Source organism: Lathyrus oleraceus, chromosome 6 (assembly GCF_024323335.1).
Source record: "Lathyrus oleraceus cultivar Zhongwan6 chromosome 6, CAAS_Psat_ZW6_1.0, whole genome shotgun sequence".
Classification (NCBI taxonomy): Eukaryota; Viridiplantae; Streptophyta; class Magnoliopsida; order Fabales; family Fabaceae; genus Lathyrus; species Lathyrus oleraceus.
This window is the reverse complement of record NC_066584.1, coordinates 2827867-2852028: the sequence shown is the minus strand read 5'-3', so window position 1 is coordinate 2852028 and position 24162 is coordinate 2827867. Positions and strand designations below refer to the sequence as shown.

General features: G+C 37.9%; 1 protein-coding gene and 1 non-coding gene across 2 annotated transcripts; both read right to left on the bottom strand.

The window, feature by feature from the left end:
• Window positions 1–3056: 3056 nt before the first annotated feature.
• On the bottom strand, window positions 3057–3163 carry LOC127099612 (small nucleolar RNA R71). Its single transcript, XR_007794095.1, has one exon. It is a non-coding gene; the product is annotated as a small nucleolar RNA R71 (small nucleolar RNA).
• Window positions 3164–22749: 19586 nt separating this feature from the next.
• LOC127091551 (uncharacterized) lies at window positions 22750–23916 on the bottom strand. Its single transcript, XM_051030219.1, has 2 exons — window positions 23831–23916; window positions 22750–23680 (listed from the first exon to the last, which is right to left on the bottom strand). The coding sequence occupies exons 1-2, from the start codon at window positions 23914–23916 to the stop codon at window positions 22750–22752; spliced, it is 1017 nt and encodes a 338-aa protein (XP_050886176.1).
• Between the last annotated feature and the right edge of the window lie 246 nt (window positions 23917–24162).

The following is a 24162-nucleotide window of genomic DNA, read 5'->3' as shown; positions in this document are numbered from 1 at the left end:
CAAAAATTGAATAATTATAACAACCACTCTGTCAAGGGGGTGTAAAGAAAAAAATGGAGGTTTGGCCAGTAAAGGGGCATTGGGCCCAAGTAGCTAAGAAACCCACTTTGTTGCTCTTGTTTGAATTCAGAATGGAGAGGTGAGTAAGCAGTCCCATGGGGTGCAGTAAAGTAAGGCCTTTAGGCTTAGTGATTGAAGGCCCAACGCGTGTAAGGGAAAAAAGCGGATAGTGGTTAACAGGTTCATCTCATTTCAATTCTCATTCTACTATACATCTTCTCCATCACTCACATGTTTCCCTCACTAGAAATCACTATGTCAAGCCGGAGGTGGTAGAGCTACCCAGAACAGCAAAAAAAAACACCACTAGATTCCTCTCCTCTTCCTCTTCCACCTATCCCTTTTATTTCACCTGAGACTCACTGAAAACCATATTCCTCCCAAGAATATCCAAGAACCCAATTAAATAACCTAGGAGGGGATCAAAGCAGGAGACCTTAGGGCTTTGATTCACCTCTACTACCTCTACATTCTGGTAACAAATTTGTAGCAAAATAATGGAAAGATGAAGATCCTACCTACAGGGCAAAGATATGCCTTGGGAGTTATTGAAGGTTGAAGATGAAAATGGAGATAAGAAGACCAGAGGATGCAATTAGGTAATACTTCAAATCTTAGCTTCTTGTAATTTATTCCTTCTTCTTATTCTACAATTAGTCTATAAGAATGTTATTTTGTTGTTGTAGTTGAGTGAGAAGAGTGGAGGGAATTTGTGATGACACTGAAATTCATCGTATTTTCGACTCCGATTTCGCATGCATTCTAGTTGTTTTATTATCATTTTGTTGTGTTATTACTATGTTTCTCTTTGTTTTCAGGTTTTTATTTTAATCGGAGCCCCGATCGAGAAAAGGAGTGAAAACGAGCTAAAAACCCTAAAATTCAGCATTTTACACTTGTGGCTCCCATTGTGGCTGGCGCCATGGCCCCTGCTATGACGTGTCCTAGCTCAACTTCCCTCAACTGCCACGTTCCCCACTACTTCCACTAAGGCGGCACAATTTGTCCTTATGGCGGGCGCCATGGACTTGTGGCGGGCGCCACAAGAAGGAAAGTTTTCCCTCCCAATTTCAAACTGAAGGGCGTCCTTGCCATTTCTATTATTTTACTTGCCTATAAATAGAGACTCGAATTCATTTGTTTAATCATCCAAACTTAGAGCAAACTTAGTTTCACTTAGGCATATATTCAGTATTTTAAAGTGGTAATCGCTTCGCATTGGGGTGTTACCACAATTGTGTAATCGAGTTTGTAATCGAGTCTGTAATCGAGTTTGGAGCACTTTGGAAGGAAGTTAATCCTGCCGCCATTTTCATTTCCGCTTTGCATATTATTCAACCCTCCGATTGGAGCAGGTTTTTATTACTTTGCCTTTATCTATTTTATTTTCCCGCACTCGCACTTTACTTTATTTATTTTCCCGCACTCGCACTTTACTTTATTTATTTCTCGCACTGTCTTTACTTTACTTATTTCTCGCACACGCTTTACTTTATTTATTTCTCGCACTCGCTTTACTTTATTTACTTCTCGCACTCGCTTTACTTTATTTATTTCTCGCACTCGCACTACTTTCATTTATTTCCGCACTCGCACTATTTTTATTTACTTTCCGCACTCGCACTACTTTTATTTAAATTAAAATGCACCTTTACTTTACCATGTCTAACTAAACCTATAAGGTTAGAGTGTATGGATTATAATTGAACCGATAATCCGTACAATTGTTCGTAGAAACACTTAAGGGCTATTTTGACTTTCAACTTAAGTTTTCCCACACTTAATTTCCGTTGGGTAAGATCGAAAGCCGTCCAACGTCTTTTTAAACTTAATTGTTTTTAATTATTTCAAAAACAGCGAAAGCGCTTTGTTTAGTTCATTAGGAGTTTTTAACTTAAGAAGAAAAGTGATTTTAAAAATATTTTCGGACGTGTTTATAAGTTTAGAGTCTGGTTCGTGAGAACCTCTTTTGGTTAAGAAATCCAGGTTAAAATACTTTTCAACTTAGTCAAGATACTATATTTCTTAAAAATAGGTTTACTACTCTAACGCAATGCGCGCCTTTTTATAAGTGACAATAAGAGGGTTTGATTAGGGAGTAGAACTCGGTTCTGAATACGCGAAAGCGACAGTTCCCGTTAAATTGGTTCTTTTCAAAGTAGGAAACATTGCTCATAAGTAGTTCTATTAGCAAGTACTTGGATTATTAATTGATTATGTGAATTACATTCGAGCCTGTCTTTATTAATTGAACTTTATTTAATACTTTACATTTCAATACACACTCTAAAAAACCCTATTTTGATTACCTTAGATAAAAACCATAACAATAGATAACGATAGATTGGCACTTGGTCTATGTTGATTCGACAATCTTTTATATTACTCTGACGCGTTCGTATACTTGCGAAAAGCACGCATCAAGTTTTTGGCGCCGTTGCCGGGGACCAATTTCGTCAAATTTCGTACCCTGTTGTTATATCGTTTAGACTTAGGTTATTACCCGCCGATCAATGCGAAGAACTCGCAGCACCAGAAGCTTAGTATACCCTCTGGAGGAACCTGAACGTTATGCTCGCGCACGTTTATTCTTCCATAGAATTAGGAGAGCTATGGCCGAAGATCAAAACAAAAGACCTCTTAAGGACTTCACCCAACCATCCAACGAAGAACCTAGTTCTAGTATAGTAAACCCAACCATCCCAGCTAATAATTTCGAACTTAAACCCTCCCTGTTGCAACTAGTGCAACAGAGACAATTCGCAGGTCTCGCTACCGAGAACCCAAACCAACATTTAAAGATCTTTCTGCAATTAGCAGACACTATTAAAACCAATGGAGCTTCACCTGAGGCAATCCGTTTAAGATTATTCCCTTTTTCCCTTAGAGATAAAGCCCTATCATAGTTAGATTCCCTTCTACCCAATTCCATTACGACTTGGGATAACCTTAGAAGAGTATTCCTTGCTAGATACTTTCCCCCAAGTAAGACCGTTGTTCTTCAAAACCATATAACTAGATTTACCCAGAACCAAGGAGAATCGTTGTTCGAAGCTTGGGAGAGATATAAAGAGTTGTTAAGAGCATGCCCACATCATGGTTTAGAAAATTGGTTAATCATTCAGACCTTCTATAATGGACTTCACTATAACATTAAGATGACCATCGACGCTGCCGCAGGCGGTGCTTTGATGAACAAACCTTATCCTGAAGCTAGTGCCCTCATCGAAGATATGGCTCAAAACCATCAATCATGGGGAGTCGAACGAGCGACAGTTGAGAAGAAGGAAGCCCAAGGAGGAGCGCATGAACTAAGCTCTATAGACATGATGCAAGCTAAAATGGACGCATTAGCCCTTAAGGTCGAGCATATATGCATAAACCTGAATACTGCAGCCACAGTTTCATCGGATTGTGAGACATGTGGAACCAAAGGACACCAATCTGCAGAATGCAGTCTATTAAACGAAACCCACTCTGAGCAAGTGAACTACACCCAAGGGAACCCATATTCGAATACCTATAACCCTGGATGGAGGAATCACTCGAACTTCTCCTATAAGAATAATAACCATATCCAAAATAATGCACCTCCGGGACAATCAGGTTACCAAGCCCCAAGATCAAATCAACCTATGCAACCTGTGCCACCAAAGTCGAGCCTTGAGAAAATTATGGAAAATTTTATCACTGCTCAAACCCAACAAAACAAAGAGTTCATGAACCAAAACATTCACATTAACAAACTGATTACCCAGTTAGGAACCAAGGTTGACCAAATAGTTACTCACACCAAGATGCTTGAAACCTAGATCTCCCAGGTAGCTTTAAACCAAGCCCCCCAGACTACACCTGGAGGACAGTTCCCTGGACAACCTTAATAAAATCCGAGAGGGCAAGCCAATGCCATTACCCTACGAAGTGGGAACGCTTATGATGAGCCACCAAACCCAAGATTGAGTGAACCCAACACTTCTAAGGAATATACCAAACCCCCGAACGAAGTAAAGGAACTAGAGGAATCTGGAAACCAGGAAAGTCAAGAAAAAGGAGAAAAACCTAAATATAAAACTTACGTACCACCCCCGTCATATAAACCACCTATACCATATCCGCAAAGACTCAAACAAACCCAGATCAATAACCAGTATCAGAAATTTATTAAAGTTATAGAAAAACTTCACGTAGAAATCCCTTTCAAAGAAGCCATCACCCAAATACCTTTTTATGCAAAGTTTCTTAAAGACATCCTTACCAACAAACGTAGACTAGACGATCCGAAACCCTTGGAATGTAATTCCATTTCCGAGAATAAGTTAGCCAAAAAAGATAAAGACCCTGGAAATTTCTCCATTCCTTGCCTTTTGGGTAGTCATGTCATCGAAAAATCTTTTTTAGACTTAGGAGCTAATGTGAGCTTAATGCCTCTAGCAGTTTGTGAGAGGTTAAACTTAGGAGAATTACAACCTACTAAGATGTCACTTCAGTTAGCCGATAGATCTGTTAAGTATCCGATAGGCATTTTAGAAGATGTACCTGTAGGATAGGTCAGTTATTTATCCCTACTGATTTTGTTGTCATGGACATCAAAGAGGACAATGATATACCAATCCTTCTAGGTAGACCATTCTTATCAACTGCAAGAGCCATAATAGATGTCAAGAGAGGAAAGTTGACCTTTGAGGTGGGTGACGAGAAAATAGAATTTATACTTTCGAAATTTCTTATGGCACCTGTGATGGGAGACGCGTGTTATGCCTTAGATATCATTGATGAATACGTTAGGGAATTAGAACAAGAAGAAATCATAAAAACAATTAAGTTACCATCAACTCTCATACTGGAAGATGATGACTTTAAGAAACCCTACATCGATGATAACCTTTACGAATGTTTATCCCTTACCCCAGATCCTATGCCATGCCCTAAGAAACCAACCTTAGAACTTAAGGAACTGCCTAAGAACCTGAGATATGAGTTCCTCAATGAAGAGATGAATCGTCCAGTTATAGTCAGTGCTACCTTGAGCCAAAAGGAAACAGACCAACTTTTAGACGTTTTACGAAGATATCCCTTAGCCTTAGGATATAATATCTCTGACCTGAAAGGTATAAGCCCATCCATATGCATGCATCGGATTTTGCTCGAAGAAGATTCAAAACCCTCCAGAGAACATCAAAGAAGAATAAACCCTATAATGAGTGATGTTGTTAAAAAAGAAGTTCTTAAGTTAGTTGAGGCAGGTATAATCTACCAAATTTCGGATAGTAAGTGGGTGAGTCCTGTGCATGTAGTACCTAAAAAGGGAGGCATCACAGTCGTGCAAAACGATAAAGGCGAACATGTAGCAAAACGAACAGAAGGAGGATGGCGGATGTGTATAGATTATAGAAAATTAAATAAAGCAACCAGGAAGGACCATTTCCCTTTACCATTCATAGACCATATGTTGGAGCGTCTAGCCAGACACTCTTACTTCTGCTATCTGGATGGATACTCAGGATTCTTCCAAATACCTATCCACCCCGAAGATCAAGAAAAAACTACCTTTACATGCTCTTATGGAACTTTTGCCTACAGACGAATGTCATTCGGCCTCTGTAATGCCATAGCCACTTTCCAACGCTGCATGATGTCAATCTTTGCAGATTACCTAGATGGTATCATGGAAGTATTTATGGATGATTTCTAGGTTTGCGGATTTAATTTCCAAAATTGTCTTGCTAACCTTGAGAGAATCCTGGAGAGATGCGTAGAGGTGAACCTCGTGCTAAATTGGGAAAAGTGTCATTTCATGGTGACCGAAGGAATTGTTTTAGGACACATAGTTTCCGAAAAAGGTATAGAGGTAGATAGAGCTAAGATAGAAGTAATAGAGAACCTAAAACCACCAAAAACCATCAGAGAAGTCCGAAGTTTCCTTGGACATGCTGGATTATACCGGCGTTTTATCAAGGACTTCTCCAAAATAATTAAACCTTTAACTGGACTTTTAATGAAAGATGCTAAATTCATTTTCGATGGAAAATGTAATGAAGCATTTAATCTTTTAAAACAAGCGTTAATATCAGCATCCATTATGAAACCCCCTGATTGGTCAGAACCTTTTGAAATAATGTGTGACGCTAGTGATTATGCAGTTGGAGCCGTTCTAGGACAAAGGAAAGATAAAAAATTACATGCCATTTATTATGTCAGTAGAACTCTAGATGATGCCCAACTTAACTATGCAACAACTAAAAAGGAATTACTCGTTGTAGTTTTCGCTATAGACAAATTTAGATCTTATCTAGTAGGAGCAAAAATTATAGTTTACACTGATCATGCTGCCATTCGTTACCTATTAAGTAAAAAAGATGCCAAGCCCAGGTTACTCCGATGGATTCTGTTACTACAAGAGTTTGATTTAGATATAAGAGATAAGAAAGGCACTGAAAATGTAGTAGCTGATCACCTTTCTAGGCTAGAACACCTAACACCAGACTTAGTACCCATAAACGATGATTTTGCCTATGATAGACTGATAGCTAGACTAGAAACCATTGAAGACGATAACCTAGGCCCTCATGAGCACTTCCAAAAATCCTTAGCAGTAAGTAACGTACCATGGTATGTAGACTTTGTTAATTACTTAGCTGCTGATATCATACCCCCTGATCTTGACTACCACCGCAAGAAGAAGTTCTTCAATGATGTGAGAAACTTTTATTGGGACGAACCACTCCTTTTCAAAAGGGGTAAAGATGGCATTTTTTGCCGTTGCGTTCCAGAAGAGGAGGTAAAAAGTATCATCTAGCATTGTCACTATGCACCCTATGGTGGACATGCGAGCACCTCTAAGACATACGCCAAGATTCTTCAAGCTGGCCTATTTTGGCCTACCATGTGGCGTGATGTCCATGCTTGCATTGTCAAATGTGATAGATGCCAACGCACTGGAAATATTTCAAGGCGTGATGAAATGCCTCTAAGAAACATTCAGGAAGTAGAACTCTTCGATGTATGGGGTATAGATTTCATGGGACCTTTCCCACCATCCTTAGGAAACAGGTATATCCTAGTGGTTGTGGACTACGTGTCTAAGTGGATTGAAGCCATAGCTGCACCCACAAACGAAACTAGGGTAGTGATCAAGCTATTTAAGAACTATATATTCCCTAGATTTTGAACACCACATTTAGTCATAAACGATGGAGGATCACACTTCATATCGAGAATATTCAATAAACTTTTAAGAAAATATGGAGTTAGGCATAGAGTAGCAACACCATACCATCCACAGACTAGTGGCCAAGTAGAAGTTTCCAATAGGGAGATAAAACAAATCCTAGAGAAAACAGTTTCAATATCTAGGAGAGACTGGTCTCAGAAGCTTCAAGAAGCATTATGGGCCTATAGAACCGCTTTTAAAACCCCTATAGGAACAACTCCCTACCAACTAGTCTATGGAAAATCCTGTCACTTACCGTTCGAATTAGAGCATAAGGCCTATTGGGCCATTAAAACTTTGAATTTAGACTACCTGACCACTGGTGAGAAGCGTATCCTTGACATTCACAAACTAGAAGAACTCAGGCAATCTACCTACGAGAATGCCAAGATATACAAGGAGAGAATAAAAGCTTGGCACGACAAAAGAATAGTAAAGAAAGACTTCAATATAGGCGATCCTGTTCTCTTGTTCAACTCTAGGTTACGACTCTTCCCTGGGAAGCTGCGCTCGAGGTGGACTGGCCCTTTCAAAGTATCCAAGATTCTGAGATCCTGAGCCGTAGAAATAAAAAATGAGACTTGTAGTCCATTCATTGTAAATGGACAAAGACTAAAGCTCTACGAAGGAGGAGACATTCCAGCAGACTACTCAAGCCACACTCTGATTGATCCATCAATCCCTACTACAGTGTATAACTTCCGATCGTCAAGCTAATGACGTTAAGCAAGCGCTGCGTGGGAGGCAACCCATGATTTTTTATTTTATTTTTTTGCATTTATTTTATTTTATTTCATTTTATTTTTATCATATTTTCGCCGAGACTAAATATTTGAAATGTTTGTATTTTCAGGATCCCTTTCTAACTTTTACAGGATACAAGACTTCGACGATATGCACGTAGCCTATAGAGATGACGCTCAGAGAGAATGCTACATAGCTCTTTATCAGCGCCCTATGGCGCCTACACGTTATCCGGATCAGCACTGCATGGAAGCACTGGGCATTGAGCCAAGCATCCGATTTATGAGCCACCAACTTCATAGGGACGAGTTCGTTGATGATCTGAGCAACACCTATACAAACTTGACATTGGAGTTCCTCGGTTCATTTGATTATGAACCTTACTTTGGACCGGATGGGTATGCTGCTTTCAGGCTCTTTGGAGTTTAGTACTCTTTCAGCCAGAAAGAGTTCGGTGACCTATTAGGCTTCCAGACCACCCCTGACGCTATCCCTGAGACACCAATGGGATATTTTCTGGGGAAGGAAGTGGAAAAGTTTTGGAGTGACATCTCAGGTGGAGGGATCCAGGATCCTTCTACTTAGCTATCCCAGGTTATACATAACCCTGCTTTTAGATACTTCCAGATGATACTGGCACATTCCTTCCTAGGAAGACCGGATGCTAAGACATTATTGAGTGAGGAGGAAATCTTCCTACTATTTTGTGCATCCCAGTCTCGCCCTGTAGCATGTGGGAACTTTCTGTTATGTGGCCTCAGCGGTGTTTCCAGGTCGTCCGAAGGAGTCATTCATGTAGGAGGGATCATCACACAGATTGACATCGCCCTAGGTCTATCTCGCAAGTTGTTACATCTCCAAACCTACTGTGGGTACACTACCATGGATATCGACTTTTGCTTGACTCGAGGGTTGATGAGGAGATCCTCGTTCAATCCAAGACAGTTCAGACTGTTGATCGATAGCGAGGCGATTCATTATTTTACACTACCTGATCCTATGATGACTAGCGTTCATGACCCAGTGAACTGGAGTTATGCCTTAGAGGGTCAGGGAGAGACTATCGAGGAGCCGAGATCACCACCTATTGTTGAGTATACGCCTACACCACCTTCTCCCAGGATCACTGTATTCTCTAACAATTTATCATTGCAGACCCCAGACATCCGCACCCAGATTACGGAGTGTCATAGAGAGATCGCCGGGCTTAGACAGGACGTGGATGACCTCACCTTAAAGATGGGAGTATCTGATCTCACACACGCTACCAAGGCCGACTGTTTATACCAAGAGATCGCAGAGCTTAGGCAGGAGATAGCAATGCTTCGTGGATCTACTCAAGCAGACGAACGCCATACTATTTGATTTTACCATCTCATTTTATTTTGTCTCATTTATGCTTATATTTTTCGCATTTATCTAACTTATTTTATATCATTGCATTTGGGATATTTTTTAACTATGTCAACACGTTGATATTTCCACATTTATATATTTATGTTTTATGTTTGTTTATTTTATTTACATTTTTATTATAGTTTGATTATACTAATTATTTATTTATTTATTAGTCTAATGTTTTAAATTTTATTTTTATAAAAATTATGCAAGCCTTATGTCAATAGGAAATTATAATGCAAACACTATCCGGACCCCCAACCAAAAAGAGAACGAGAAGCCCAAGCCAAATGACCAAAATCCGGCCCAGTCGAATTTAGCCTTGTGGCGCCCGCCATAGATGCTGTGGTGCCCGCCATAGCGTCTGTATAAGCTCGGGGAAGACTCCCTTTCTTCACCATTTTTTTCACCTTGCAAAAACGCCCTTGAACCCCACAAAAGCTCACACATTTCCCATATTCACACCATACAAATTATTTTCCCAACTTCCATTTTCATTTTCATCCGTCAAATCTCATAAAAATCATACCTTTTTTCATACCCATTTCATCTTCTTCATCGCATTGCAAGAGCCAACTAATGGAGTTCGATGGATTTATTCTTCGAGGAGGGAAACCGGGAGATAGGCAAAGGAAGATTATCGAACGGTTGCAAAATCGGGAAATTCTCTCGACAATGTATGTTGATGAAAATTGTCTTTACACTTTGGGTATCTACCATATCATTTTTTATTTATTAGATAATTTAGGCTTGCATACTATCTTTTCAAACAAAGAACCTACCTTTGAGAGATTGACAATCGAATTTTTAAGTTCTTTAACCTATATTGTCAATCCTAACACTGCTAGCACAATTGGTACTGTCCGATTTAGAATGTTTGCTGTTGAATATGAATTTAGTACCGACGAACTAGCAAGCCTGTTAGGTATTCCTCATGGGGATGATGCTATTTGTGAGGCCCCTTTGGATTCTGATTGGTCGGTCGAGGTGTTTTCCTTCTGGAAGAGATTGTCAAACACTTCCATAAATTCTTTTGAAGGAATTCTTGCCTCGACCATCCATAACCCGGCCATCAGAGTTTTCAGATATCTGTTGGCATGTACTATTTTTGGCCGGGAGAATCCAAATAAGGTCAATGCCCGAGAGCTTCTATTTTTGCAAGGAAGCCTCACAAATAGAAGAATTAATTCGGTCCCGTTCATGCTCGCGCATATGGCTTTAACTTTAAATAAAGCGGGACCGATTGTTTTCGGATGACTCATTACGTGTATTGTTCAGGCGCTTAACCTGAACAATGAGATAGCTACCCTAGATCCCTTACCTCCTCGCACAATCAACCTAAAATTTCTGAGAGCTATGAAATTGTGTCGATTGAGGAGAGAAGGAGGCTATGTGCTTATGGTTCATGGTGTAGCTATCCCATCTGTTGTTTTACCATGCACTAGACGTACTGATGTATGTGATGAAAGGAATTGGACCTATGTTTTAGATGCTCCACCTGTTTTAGGTCCTTTTCCTCCTAATGTTTCTGATGAGGAGGGACACGACACTGATGAAGAATATGATCAGAGAGAGCGATCTCCCGCACCTTATGTGTCCCCCATCACCCTTCACCACCACACACCGCACCATCTTCTTCTTCTTTTGTAGGTTCTGCCCCTGGCTTTTATATTACAAAGGAGATGTAGCGTGACCACATGGCTAGAGAGCAAAGGCGTGATGACCTACTCTCTACCATCCAACAACAACTGGCAGATAACATGAGCTTCATGCAAGAATCGCAGCGGAGGACAGATAGATCCTATGAGACTGTTTTACAGTCCCTGCTTACGATCACAAATGAGCAAGCCCATTAGCAACACTACCACCGTCAACATATTGCACTCATAGAAAACACTCAGGGTTCCATTTTGGGTAACCTTCGAGAGGTGAGGACTGCTCAGGATGCCTTACAGGCCAGGATGGATCAGAGAGACAGTCGTCGTACCCGATCCCGTCGTCCATTGCCCATAAGTAGTTCTATTAGCAAGTACTTGGATTATTAATTGATTATGTGAATTACATTCGAGCCTGTCTTTATTAATTGAACTTTATTTAATACTTTACATTTCATTGCACACTCTAAAAACCCTATTTTGATTACCTTAGATAAACACAATAACAATAGATAACGATAGATTGACACTTGGTCTCTGTGGATTCGAAAATCTTTTATATTACTCTGACGCGTTCGTATACTTGCGAAAAGCACGCATCAATCTGCAAGTCAAACTATGTTGAAGCAAAACTTCAAGGTGAAGCTTTGATCAACAATGGAGAATTGCGCTCTGAGTGTGTTGGTGAGGAGAGAGTTTGCAGAGAAATTACAGAGAGAGGAAAATGGTCTAAGAGTGATGTGAGTGAATGTGATTGTTATTATTCATGATTGCAGATAGGGTAGCTTAAATAGAGGTGAAAATGCCAATTGACTTGGGGAACTTTAGGGAAAAGGAATTTAGAAATTAGGTGAACTGTGAAGTTGGATGAAAGTTAGTTTATTTATGATCCAAGTTTGTTAGGGTGATTAACAATCTTAGTTTGACAGTTAGGAGTGAAGGTTAATTTATGAACTGTGTTAAAATTATTTCCGGTTGGAAATATGCACAGTCAGTTGTAAAAAGTTATTAGTTAGGTTATTCGAGTTGTTATGTTAATTGAATCAGTTAGTAGGAAATGTTAGTTATGGTAGTTAGACTGTTAGTGAATCATGTTAATGTGTTTGTCAGTTAGAGGTTCTAATTGTTACATTAATTGAATCAATTAGGAGTTAGTAATGCTAAATGGAACTTTGAGCTATTATGTTGATTATTAGTTTAGAGAAAAATGTTAATTTTAACTAGTTAGAATTAGGAATTTAGTTAGTTTGATTTAATGGTAATTAGTGTTTTGGTTAATAGTTTGAAAAACCATGTTAACTGTTAGCATTTTACTTGATAGTTGAGGAAATTGTTAGTTGGCCTAGAAAAGTTGAGTTGCATTAGAATTCTGAAACAAATGAGTTAGTTAATTATTAGAGAAAAAGTCAGTTGCTTATTCTATAGTTAGAAGTTAGAAATTGGCCTAAGTGTTATGTTAATGTTAGTAGGTTGGGTTAATGATAATTGATTAAAGGTTAGTTGAATTGAACTAATTGCATGTTAACTTGAAAAATCAGTTAGTAGGATTATGTTAAAACAAGTGTATGCTACTAAAAGGAGCAAATTGTTAACTGTTAGGGAGTTAGTGTTAATGCTATGAATTGGTTAGTCGTACTTGGTTATGATACCATGTTTGTGCATTGAAAATGTGTATGTATGGATTCTAAGTGTTGGATGTGTATGTGTATGTATTGTTGAATTTGGTAGTGTGCATTATGTGTGCTTGTATGTTGAGGTTGCCATGACTAGGATTTGTTATGTACATGATGTTATAGCATAATGTAGGGACTATCATTGATTTATTATATTACGTGAAATGTATACTAAATTTGGGTATGATTCTAACTCATTCTTCTTCCTGCAGGGTTGGTGTATGGTGGCAACATGGACTCTTGGTCATGAAGTGGTTTTGGCATGGGATTATCAAGGTTGGCATGGCATAATGGAGATTTCACATGGCATCATGAACATGAAGAGGTTTTGAAATGCATCTTTAAGAACTTGGAGGATCACATGAATAATCAAGAGAAAAGTAGGCTTAGGGTCAGTTTGACTTTGGTCAACTGTTTGACCAAAATAGTTGACCAAAACTCCACCTCAGGTCAAAATGTGATTTTTGTGTACAATGTAATTTTGGCTTTTATAATGAAATATTTGGTATTTGTAATTTTATCTTGGCCCTTGGAAATGTAATTGTAACTTGTTTCTCAAGAAAAGTTTTTTCCCTCCAATTTGAAATATTTGAAATTTGCAATCCTTTCATTTTTTATCCTTTGAATTCTTTAACTGTACCTTGTCATGTCTTGAGCCAAAAGAATAAAATCCAATCAATTAACATGTAAAAGGTCCCATAAAGAAATTAGTCAACAAAAAGTCAACCTTTCATGGTTGACTTTGTTGAGCAAAAAAAGTCAAACTTGTGAAGGACTTCCAACTTCATCTGTCCATGATGTATCCTAACATAATCAAGTGCCTTGACCAAAATTGAGAGTTCCACAACTTAATCCAAGAAAATTTAATGCCCGGGGTAATTGTACCCAAAAGTAAAATATGATGCAATGATCTCATAAGCTTCCTTCACAAGTACACCATAAAACCCTAGTCCGTGAAGATTAGTGACACCCTTGGAATAATTCAATGTTTTACATGATAAATAACAAGAACCCTTTGAATCAATGGTGAAAGTATATATAAATGTATTATGATAGATGATTAGGGTAAGAAGATGCAGATGAATCATGAACCATGGGTCAGATGAAATGAGAAAAAGGTAAGACAAATTTGGGGGTATGACAGTTGCCCCTATTTAATCATCTAAAACCTGAATGTATGAATGACGATAACTTTTCAAGCATTCGAGGTAGAAGAGGATTAAATATAAAATATCCAAAAAATTATCCTTTTGAGAAAAGAGTGGATGTAATGTAGGGAGAATAAGTGTATTGTTGGGAATTTGTTTGTTGGGGATATGGAATGGAAGATAAACTTTTGTGGGGTTATTGGCTGACATTCTTGTCTGGGGAATAGATCAGTCACAAAAGCGATGTTTGTTATACATTATGTATGCAAGGCATATGCGTGATTTGTATGATGCATGAGACTATGCATGTCATATAACAATGTAGGTTATTTTTGTGAGGGCAATGAATGGTATCTAAAAGGACAAGACTCTTTGGTGTAGTGGTAGATTTCGCCTCTCTATCGTCTGATAACTGAACCAAAGAACTTGTAATGAAGGAGAGGACCTCAAGTTACCACAACTACTGAAGATTTCATTTGATTCTTTCTTAGTGAGTGAGAGAGAGACAGAGACAGAGACAGAGAGAGACAGAGAGAGAGAGAGAGAGAGAGAGAGAGAGAGAGAGAGAGAGAGAAAGAGAGAGAGAGAGAGAGTTACTTGTTACCTGATCGGGTAATCATTGAGATGATTTCATGTGTTAAGTGTTCATTGTAGACTACCGATTTCCCTTTTGAAAATTTCAAGTAATCAAGATAATGCAACCATTTTTATTTTTTGATTTTTATTATTCTCGATGTTTTGCGGCATTACATATAAAAAATAATCAATATTTTGCAAATAAAATACAAGAAAAGAATTTTGATAAGAGAAAGAGAATTTTATTGGATGTGAAAGAAAGTTTATACATGGGATGTGAGTACAAAGATGAAAAATCCTAGAATAGGGAATTACAAAAAATTGAAAAATAAGGTAAATGGAAATGAGAAACTTGTATGAATTTCCATTGGTTACAACATGTGCTACTATCCACTGTAAGACCTGAATCCCAATACGTTGCTTCAGTTGATAATGATTGTAGTGATCTTTTCCATCTGAATTCTAGCGGTGATGTATTAGGCTCAACTATTGCAGTCAAATGCCTTTATCCCTAAATTTTGCCTGGACATTTTCTCTTTCTTTGTTTGCCCATCGGGATACCCATTTTTTTCTAAGTCGCCTTTTTAGGTTTTCGACTTAGCGGGCTTATTATCATCATTTTTTATCCCTAATTCTTGCCTGAACATCTATTTTTTTGGTCCACCGAGATACCCATTTTTGCCTAGGTTATCCTTTAGGATGTCAACCTAATGGACTCTTTGTTCATTTCTTTTTAGGCATAGTATTTTTTTGACCGCATCAAAGTTCACTAGCAGTGGAAACTCCTCCCCATCCATGGTGTTAAGGATCAGGGCTCTGCCTGAGAAGGCCTTCTTTATGAAAAAGAATCCTTCATAGTTAGGAGTTAACTTACTGCGTGGATCCAAGTGTATTAGAGAGTATTTATTGAGAATTAGATCACCTTCTTGGAATACGTGAGGGTAACCTTTTTGTCAAAAGTGTTCTTGATACGTCTCTGGTACAACTAACCATGGTAGAGAGCAATCAAGCGCTTTTCATCTATGAGATTCAGCTGATCAAATGGATTGGACCCATTCTTCTTCATCGAGCTTGACTTCCATTATGACCCTTAATGAAGGAATTTTAACCTCTATTGGAAGGACAACTTACATGCCATATACGAGTGAGAATGGAGTTACCCCAGTAGAAGTGTGTACTGAAGTTTTGTAGTTATGTAGAGCAAAAGGAAGCATCTCATACCAATCCTTGTATGTCTTGATCATTTTCTGGACAATCTTCTTGATAATTTTGTTTTTTGCTTTTACGGTGCCATTCATCTTGGGTAAGTATGGTGAAGAGTTGTGGTGTTCAATTTTGAAGTCCTTGCACAACTCTTTCATCATTTTATTATTCAGGTTACTAGCATTATCAGTAGTAATCTTGCTAGGAACTCTGTAGCGATAAATTATTTCCTTCTTAATAAACATTGTAACCACTTGTCGAATGACATTGGTATATGAAGCAGCTTCAACCCATTTTGTGAAGTAATCGATGTCGACTATAGTGAGGCATGACCATTTGAAGCTTCCAGTTCGATCATTTCAATCATATCAATTCCCCACATAGAGAAGGGTCATGGTGATGTTAAGACGTTCAATGGAGTTGGTGGCACATGGATCTTGTCAGCATAGATCTGGCATTTGTGACACCTTCTGACGTAGTTGAAACAATGAATCTCCATAATTGTTCAGTAATAACCAGCTCGGAGTATTTTCTTAGCCATAACATGTCCATTGGCATAAACTCCTTCACAAACTTCATGGATTTCTTTTATGATCATGTCTTCTTCGTGTCTATCCGTGCATCTGAGCAAGATCGGGTCATAACTCATTTTATACACTACATCACCATTCAAGAAGAAATTGGATGGTAACTTCCTCATAGTCTTCTTATCTGTAATGGACATGTTCTCAGGATACTCTTGTTTCTCTTGGTTGGTAAGTTCAATCGGTTATTTTGTCTAATGCCCTATTGACAATCATCATTCCAATCAAATGTTTGATTTTTTCTCAACAATTTTAATATATGTTCACATGTAGCCATCATATGGGAGATAAACCTTAAGATGTAGTTTAGTCTACCCAGGAAGCCTCATACTTCTTTTTCTATTTTAGGAGGTGGCATGTCTTGAATAGCTCGAGTCTTGTCAGGATCAACTTTAATGCATTGTTGAATGACAATGAAACCCAAAATTTTACTAGATTTAACCCCAAAGGTGCATTTTATAGGATTTAATCGTAGCTTGTACTTCCGGAGTCTAGTAAACAATTTCCTCAGATGTTCAAGATGTTCGTCTTCAGTTTTAGATTTGGAAAGCATGTCGTCCACGTAAACCTATGTCTCTTTATGTGTCATATCGTGAAAGAGGATTACCATGGCTCTTTCATAGTTTGCCCCTATGTTTTTTAAACCAAATGGCATGACTTTGTAGAATAAAGTTCCCCACGGAGTGATAAAATTAGTCTTTTCCATAACATCAGGAGACATTTTTATCTGATTGTACCCGGAGAACCCATCCATGAACGAGAAGACTGGGAATTTTATCGACCAATACATCAATATGAAGCAAAGGACAATCATCCTATGGGTTTTCTTTATTAAGGTCTCGATAGTCTACATACATTCTGACTTTACCATCCTTCTTCGAGAATAGTACTATATTTTCAACCCATTAAGGATACTCAGATATAGCTAAGAAGACAGCGTCAAACTGTTTCATAACTTCTTCTCTAATCTTGAGTGTCATGTTTGGTCTTTCCGTTTTGAGCTTCTGCTTGACAGACGTACATTCAGGTTTGAGTGGTAAGTGATGCTCAGTGATGTTAGTGTCTAAATCGGGCATATCTTGATACGGCCGGGTGAAAACTCCTACATACTCTTGCAGTAACTTAACCATCTCTGTATGCACATGCTTTTCAGAGATGCCCCAACTTTCACTTCTTTTCTAGCTTATTTGGTACCCAAATTAATAACCTCTACCGGCTCTTGATGCAATTGAATCTCTTTTTGCTCTTGCTCAAGGAGCCTGGCTAGTTCAACTAATAATTCACAATCTTCCTTGTCGTCATCTTCAACGTGGTTAATTGGGAGCCCAAATTTATAGGGGATTATAGATGTATTGTTATCAATGGATTCATCTTTTCTGCATTTTTATGAGATTTTATTTTAGAATTATATTGTGAAAAAATGAAAGAAAAATAAGCTTTTGCCATTTATTTGTGAAAAAATAGGAAAGGAACACGATTTTGGATGCAATTTTTTTTATTGATTGACTATATAATGACTTACAAGCATGTGAAGACCTTTTACAAAAGCTATCCTTGTCTAGAGTGAGGACAAGGGATTGAGAAAACATAAAATGCATTACTTTGTCCCTGAAAAGACTATAGAGATCACGAAAGTTGTCCAATTATTCAATGTGAAGCCAGGTGGGCGCCGACGTGTTGGAAACCAACACTGTTGAAGACTTCCTTGATAAGGCAGAACTTCTTCTGATCTTCTAGATTGAGAAGGCGTGATGACGAATGAAACCAATACCGAAATAGTTTTTCTTCTCAACAACATCTAAAACTTGCCCCCAACCAAGAGGATTACCCTTTTCAAGTGTTTCTTTGGCACTATTCAAGGAAGATATGACCATTTCTAGTGCTTTGTCCATATTAGATGTAATTGTACTAATGTCTTCAAACTCCAAGCAATGGAAAGGGACCTCTGTTGCACCCTCATCTGTTTCAACATACCAAAATGACGACAACTCGCTTATGATGAAGTCTTCTTCACCACAAATGATAACCAATTTGTCCTCCATCATGAATTTTAGCTTTTGGTGCGGCGTGGAATTTACTACCCCGATAACATGGATCTATGGTCCTCCTAGTATAGATATGCAGGCCGAGTTAATATCCATCACTTGCAATGTGATGGTGAAAAGATGGGGTCCAACCCAAATAGGTAGATCAATTTCACCAATTATTTGTCTTCTAGAGCCATCAAAAGTTCCCACAGCTAAAGCATCGACTCTCATCTTTGGTCCATCAATAAATGACTCAACGTGTTTTTAGGCAATACATTTAGTGAGGAACCGGTATCCACGAGGACTCTGGATAGAAGAGTATCCATCCAAGTAACATAAATATGTAATGCCCTATTGTGGGCAGCTTCTCCAATTGGTAACTCAGCGTCATTAAACCATAAGTATCGACTCGCCATACTATTGGAAACTACATCATCAAACTGGTCAACAATTATGTCTTGCATTACATATGCAACGTTTAGTACCTTTGTCGAAGTTGTTCTATGAGCCTCTAAGCTCAAGAGCAGTTACAAGATTGAGATTTTGGATGGCGTTTGACCCAATTGGTCCATAATTTTGAAATCACTCTTCCGGATTAATCTGAGGGATTCCTGACTTTCCTTTGGAGAGACATTCTTCTTGTGGCTTTCTGCCTGGGCTTTTTCATCCACTATTTCTTTTCCTTTGGAGGAGGTAGCTAATGTTGCTTTATTTGTGACATCCTTCCCCGCAGATAGAGCATCAGTTATAACCATATTGTGATGGGATGGATGTTGATGCCCCCTTATCTTAAGGAGGGGTTGTTGGCATGCTCTTTTCATTGGCGATAGTAGTTTTTGGTGAAACTGACTTTGTTGCAAACTTTTGAGCAAACACACGACTACTCTGGGTCATGCCCCCAGTCCTGTTATGTTAACAATTTTTAATTCAGAGAATTGTGTGGATTTTCCCCCACATAGGTTATGGTATCATACTTCCAAGGCATAACCTTGGTACTTTGAAATGGAAATGGTCCGGGAACACATATGTTTATTGGTTGTAACAAATTCTTCACATGACTTCTCAAATAACTACCAAATTCTATCTTATTCAAATAACTAACAAGTTTTGTCCTATTCTTCACATGGCTCATCCTATTCAAGCTCTATCTCATGACTTCTCAAATAACTAACAAGTTATTCCAGAGTCGTGTTGTTCATATCCTTAGAAAGTTTCAACACAGTTACGATAGGTCTTTATCTCTTATGGAAGCTTCTGATAATTTTCTTCACATGATCTGCAGTTGAGTAACCTCTATCTAGAACTTTCAGTCCTACAACAAGCGTCTGAAACCTTGATAACATAATCTCAATAGTTTCATTATCTTCCATCTTAAAGGCTTCATACTTCTGTATTAAGGCAAGTGCCTTAGTTTCTTTGACTTAAGTGTTTCCTTCATGAGACATTATCAGAGAATCAAATATAGCCTTTATTGTGTCTATGCTAGTGATCTTTTCATACTCAGTGTATAATGATCTTTTCATACTCAATGTATGAAATAGTATTCAACAATATGGTTCTTTTGTTGATTTGTCATCATTCTTCTTTCCATCTTATTACCACTTCCATCAACATGATGTGTGTAGCCATCAACTATCATATCACATATATCTATGTCATGACCAAGAAAATTATATTCCATCTTTCCAGTAATCAAATATATGTCCATAAAAACTTGAGGTTTTGCACTATAGTGATCTCTATCAACAGCTGGAAGAGGGATAATAACCATTGTCTTTAACAAATTGGATCTTTATCTAACACAGTGAAGTGTTTGATACGCAATCAATACCAGAACCAGGCTCTGATACCAATTGAAGGTTATGAGAAACACAAGAAGGGGGGGGGGGGGGGTAAATTGGAGTTCTAAAAATGAAAAGATTTCAACCCAACCCAACAAGCATAAATCAAAGAACAAAAATAATGAAACAATTATTTTTATCCTGGTTCGTTGTTAACTAAGCTATATCTAGTCCATCCTCCAATGTGATTTTGCCTTATCAACAAGGACTTAATCTACTATAACACAACTTGATTACAACACAAAGACAACCTGTCAGTGTCTTCTTGAGTATTCTAACTAAACCCTAGTTACTCAAGGAAAATACAATTAAACTGATTGAGATGCAAAATGTGTTTACAAAATGCTTCTAAAAAATAAAAATACACAAATGAATAACAAGTATATCACACAAAATATATTCTATGAAGAGTATGAACAAAAGTTTTAGTGTGTATTCTCTTTTCTCTCAAATATTTCAAAAAATGCATTGTTCACATATATTATAATCTCTTATAATGTGTAGCACTTTTTAATTCTTCCAAGTCTTCTTTATATAGGCAATGAAAAGATTCATTGGATGGTAGAGTTGGAATACCAAAATACAAGTGTATTCTTGCATAATAGCTTGTGAGAATGAGAGACAAAATGGTACAATAGTATAGTCCTTAGCCTACAAAATAAGAATAATGGAAGGAATATTTGATCTTGTATTGTGTACTTTTCTCACCTAAAACCTTTTGATCTTATCTTCAATACTCAGAGGCTTATGATAGTTAGGTGGTGAAGCATGCATAAGAGAGGAGTAAGAATATGATTGAGAGAAACTTCAGAAACTTGGTCTTGAGAGTCTTGATCCAGTTCATCAAAATCTAGTCTTTAGAGTCTAATGACACGTCCAAAATTAATGAGAGCGTAGGGCTTTATAGTATATCAGCTTTAGAGGCATCAGAGTTGCATAGCTTTGGATGAGCATAAGTCGGAAGCGTTGAAGTACATAATACATAGCTTGATTATCCTACAAACCACATATCTCTGAGTTAGAGTACACTAGGTTCAGAATCCGATGACATCACATGTCATTCATTCAGAGTCAGAACTTGTGTCTAGTATCTACATACTAAACAAATTGATTAGGGTATAAAATTGTTCTCTAAGAGTTTATTAATTATCATCATCAAAATATAAGACTAGATGCAGAATCAAATCTTGTTCTAACACCCCTACCCTTCATTATTGGTTTAAACAGTGTCATTTGTGCCTTAAACCTAATTAAGATTTTTGTTTTTGTTTTTGAAATTCTAGTAACAGACTATCGATGTCACACTGGATGTTATGACATCCAATTCTGCGCAAACAGGTAATGTGTGCAGAAAGTAAATGTAAAAATCAGTAAATGACACAGAGAATTGTTTACCCAGTTCGGTGACAAACACACCTACTCTGGGGGCTACCAAGCCAGGGAGGAAATCCACTATAAGAGGTATTAATTAGGACTTAAACCACCAGTTTAATCCTATCACTTAATACCCACCCAATGCAATTTCAATCTAAACTAAGACCTGAGTACCTACTCACTCCCCCTCAATCACAACAGTGATCACAACCATTAAGAATTTTAAAGTCAGTGGTGAAGATATACTTCAAACAACTCTTGATTGTGCTTAAAAGCTTTAATCAAGAAACACAGCACTCACGCTTAAAAGCTTAGAGTGACACAACAATTACAACTCAATAAACACCCTAGTCCAATGCAATCATCTAGGTGATAATTGCTTGGCTCACAAGTAAAACCTAATTCAAGACACAATGAAAGTACAACAATGATATATAATCATATATTGAATTCTTCACGCTTCAAATCACTGAGTTGCTGAAAGTAGGATTGCCATCCTTTTATAATGTAGTACTTGGGCCTTGAACTTGAATTTCACAAAATTAGGGTTAAGCAAGTTAACCTAATTTCCACACATTAAGGTGCTAACAAATAGGCTATATGCTAGGTCTCTTAATTTTAGCACAGCTGTTAGTTTCCTGAAAATCAGCCTGAGATAAATACTGAAACATAACAGAAAAATTAGCATATACTTTAGCATCTGCTGTCAGGGATGAATGTCATAACATTCAGTTTGACATCCAGAAAATGCTGTCATGAATGAATATCATAACATTCAGTTTGACATCCAGTTAATCCTGTATTAGCTAATCCTGCAGCATACTACTTAAGCATGTCATGACATCAGTGAAGACATCTACGTACAGTAAGTGTTTTAACATAAAATGCAGCCAATCAAAAACATATACAAACTCCCCCTTTGGCAAATTTTTGGCTAAAACAACTTGGCATCACAACAGAGTTCACAACAGCAGAAAGCACACATCCAAGCAGAGAATCAAATTAGCTAATACACTTAATATAACCTCTTGTTTAGAGGACCTTCAACTTCAAAGAAATTTGTTGTCCTGGGGTACAAGTGTTACTCCCCCTTTTTGTCAAAAAATTTGCCAAAGAAACACTTAATATAACAGACCAAAAAAATAAAAATACAAGCAATTATCAGAAACATAAGAAATGTTCTAGTCATCTGACTCAGAGTCAGCATCATCATCTGTGCCATCATCAGGTTTGGCATCTGCTTCTCCCTCTTCACCTTATCTTTCAGCATCTTCTGCAACAACAACAGCTTCACCAAATTCTCCACCATCAGCTAGCACATCACCTTCAGTCATCTCCAAAGAGCTAATCAAATTTTCCAAGTTTAGCTTCCTTGCCTCTAATTCCCTGCAAGTTTCTTTGAGCATTGCAATGACAGCAGCTTTACCTGGCTGATTGCTTACACGTGATGTCTCACCTGATGTCATGACAATGTCAGGGACATGGGTACCTAGGAACATCTTATGATTGAAATACATAGGGTTGTCTCTTTTCTTCACAGAATCATTCTCAGTTAAGATGTTTGGAAACTGATTCAAAATAATACCACAGATGAGAGAAGGAAAGGCTATAGGACCCTTCACACTGAAGCTTCCTGTATGCTTCAAAGTTTGATCAAAAATATAGGAGCCATAGTCAAATTTGGATTTGGTTCCAACAACATATATAAACTTTCCAATAATTACAGCAACTGTAGATTTATGATTGGTGGGCACCCAGTTAGCAGCTCCAATCTTGTGCGGCATTGCATACTTGACACTCAGTTTACTTGCCACCAATTTTCCTTTGAGAGGCCACTTCCTTACCTGATTAGAAGTGATGACTTGACATATTTTGTTGTCAGTCACCTCAAGCTCAGGTTGAGCTTCATCAGGCCTTCCCAAATACTTGTTGATCACTGAAGGAGAGAAATTTACACACTTGCCTCTCACATACACTTTCCTGAATTCCTTAGACTTGCCATCAGCACATTCTTCAGACAAATTAACAATAAATTCCTTTACCAACATCTCATAGAACTTTGAAAACTGAGTCATAGTCTTCATTAAACCAGCCTCTTGAATAAGATCCATAATATCCTTACAGTCTAGGACATTCTGAGCTAATTCCCTTTCCAAAGCCAGCCTCTTCTGATAAACATATTTCCACCTGTTTACACTTGAAGCAAAATGAAAAGATATGATGTCAATTGGTACCTCAGGGACACTAGCTGCAAGCTTGCTAGTGGTTGGCTTCTTCTTTGACAGAATGTCAGAGACATTACAAGGAACATCTGAGTCAGACTCAACAACAACAAACTTGGTCTTCTTTTTCTTGGGCACCACTTTGCCCCAAGATTTGGTTGGACCATGAACTTTCCTTTTGAGGGAACTCTCGACTGCCATCGTTGTCTTGGAAGAGGTTGGAACATCAATCTTATTTGTTGACCAATCAGAGCACACTTTCAGTTGTTTAATAATTTGAAATATTAAACAGTAAATTCCTAACATCCTTAGTTGTTATAATTCCTCAGAAAGACATATTCCCAACTTGCCCCTTAAATTTTCAAATTGATTAGCATCCAAAGCCTTTGTAAATATGTCAGCAAGTTATAGTTCAGTTGCCACATGTTCCAAGGTAATCACTTTGTC

Excerpts from the sequence above, each read along its gene's own strand:
- LOC127091551 (XM_051030219.1), bottom strand. The coding sequence starts at position 23,916 with ATGGCAGTCGAGAGTTCCCTCAAAAGGAAAGTTCATGGTCCAACCAAA. Across the intron at positions 23,681-23,830 it reads CCCAAGAAAAAGAAGACCAA|GTGGAAATATGTTTATCAGA; the intron begins GTTTGTTGTTGT and ends AAGTGTAAACAG.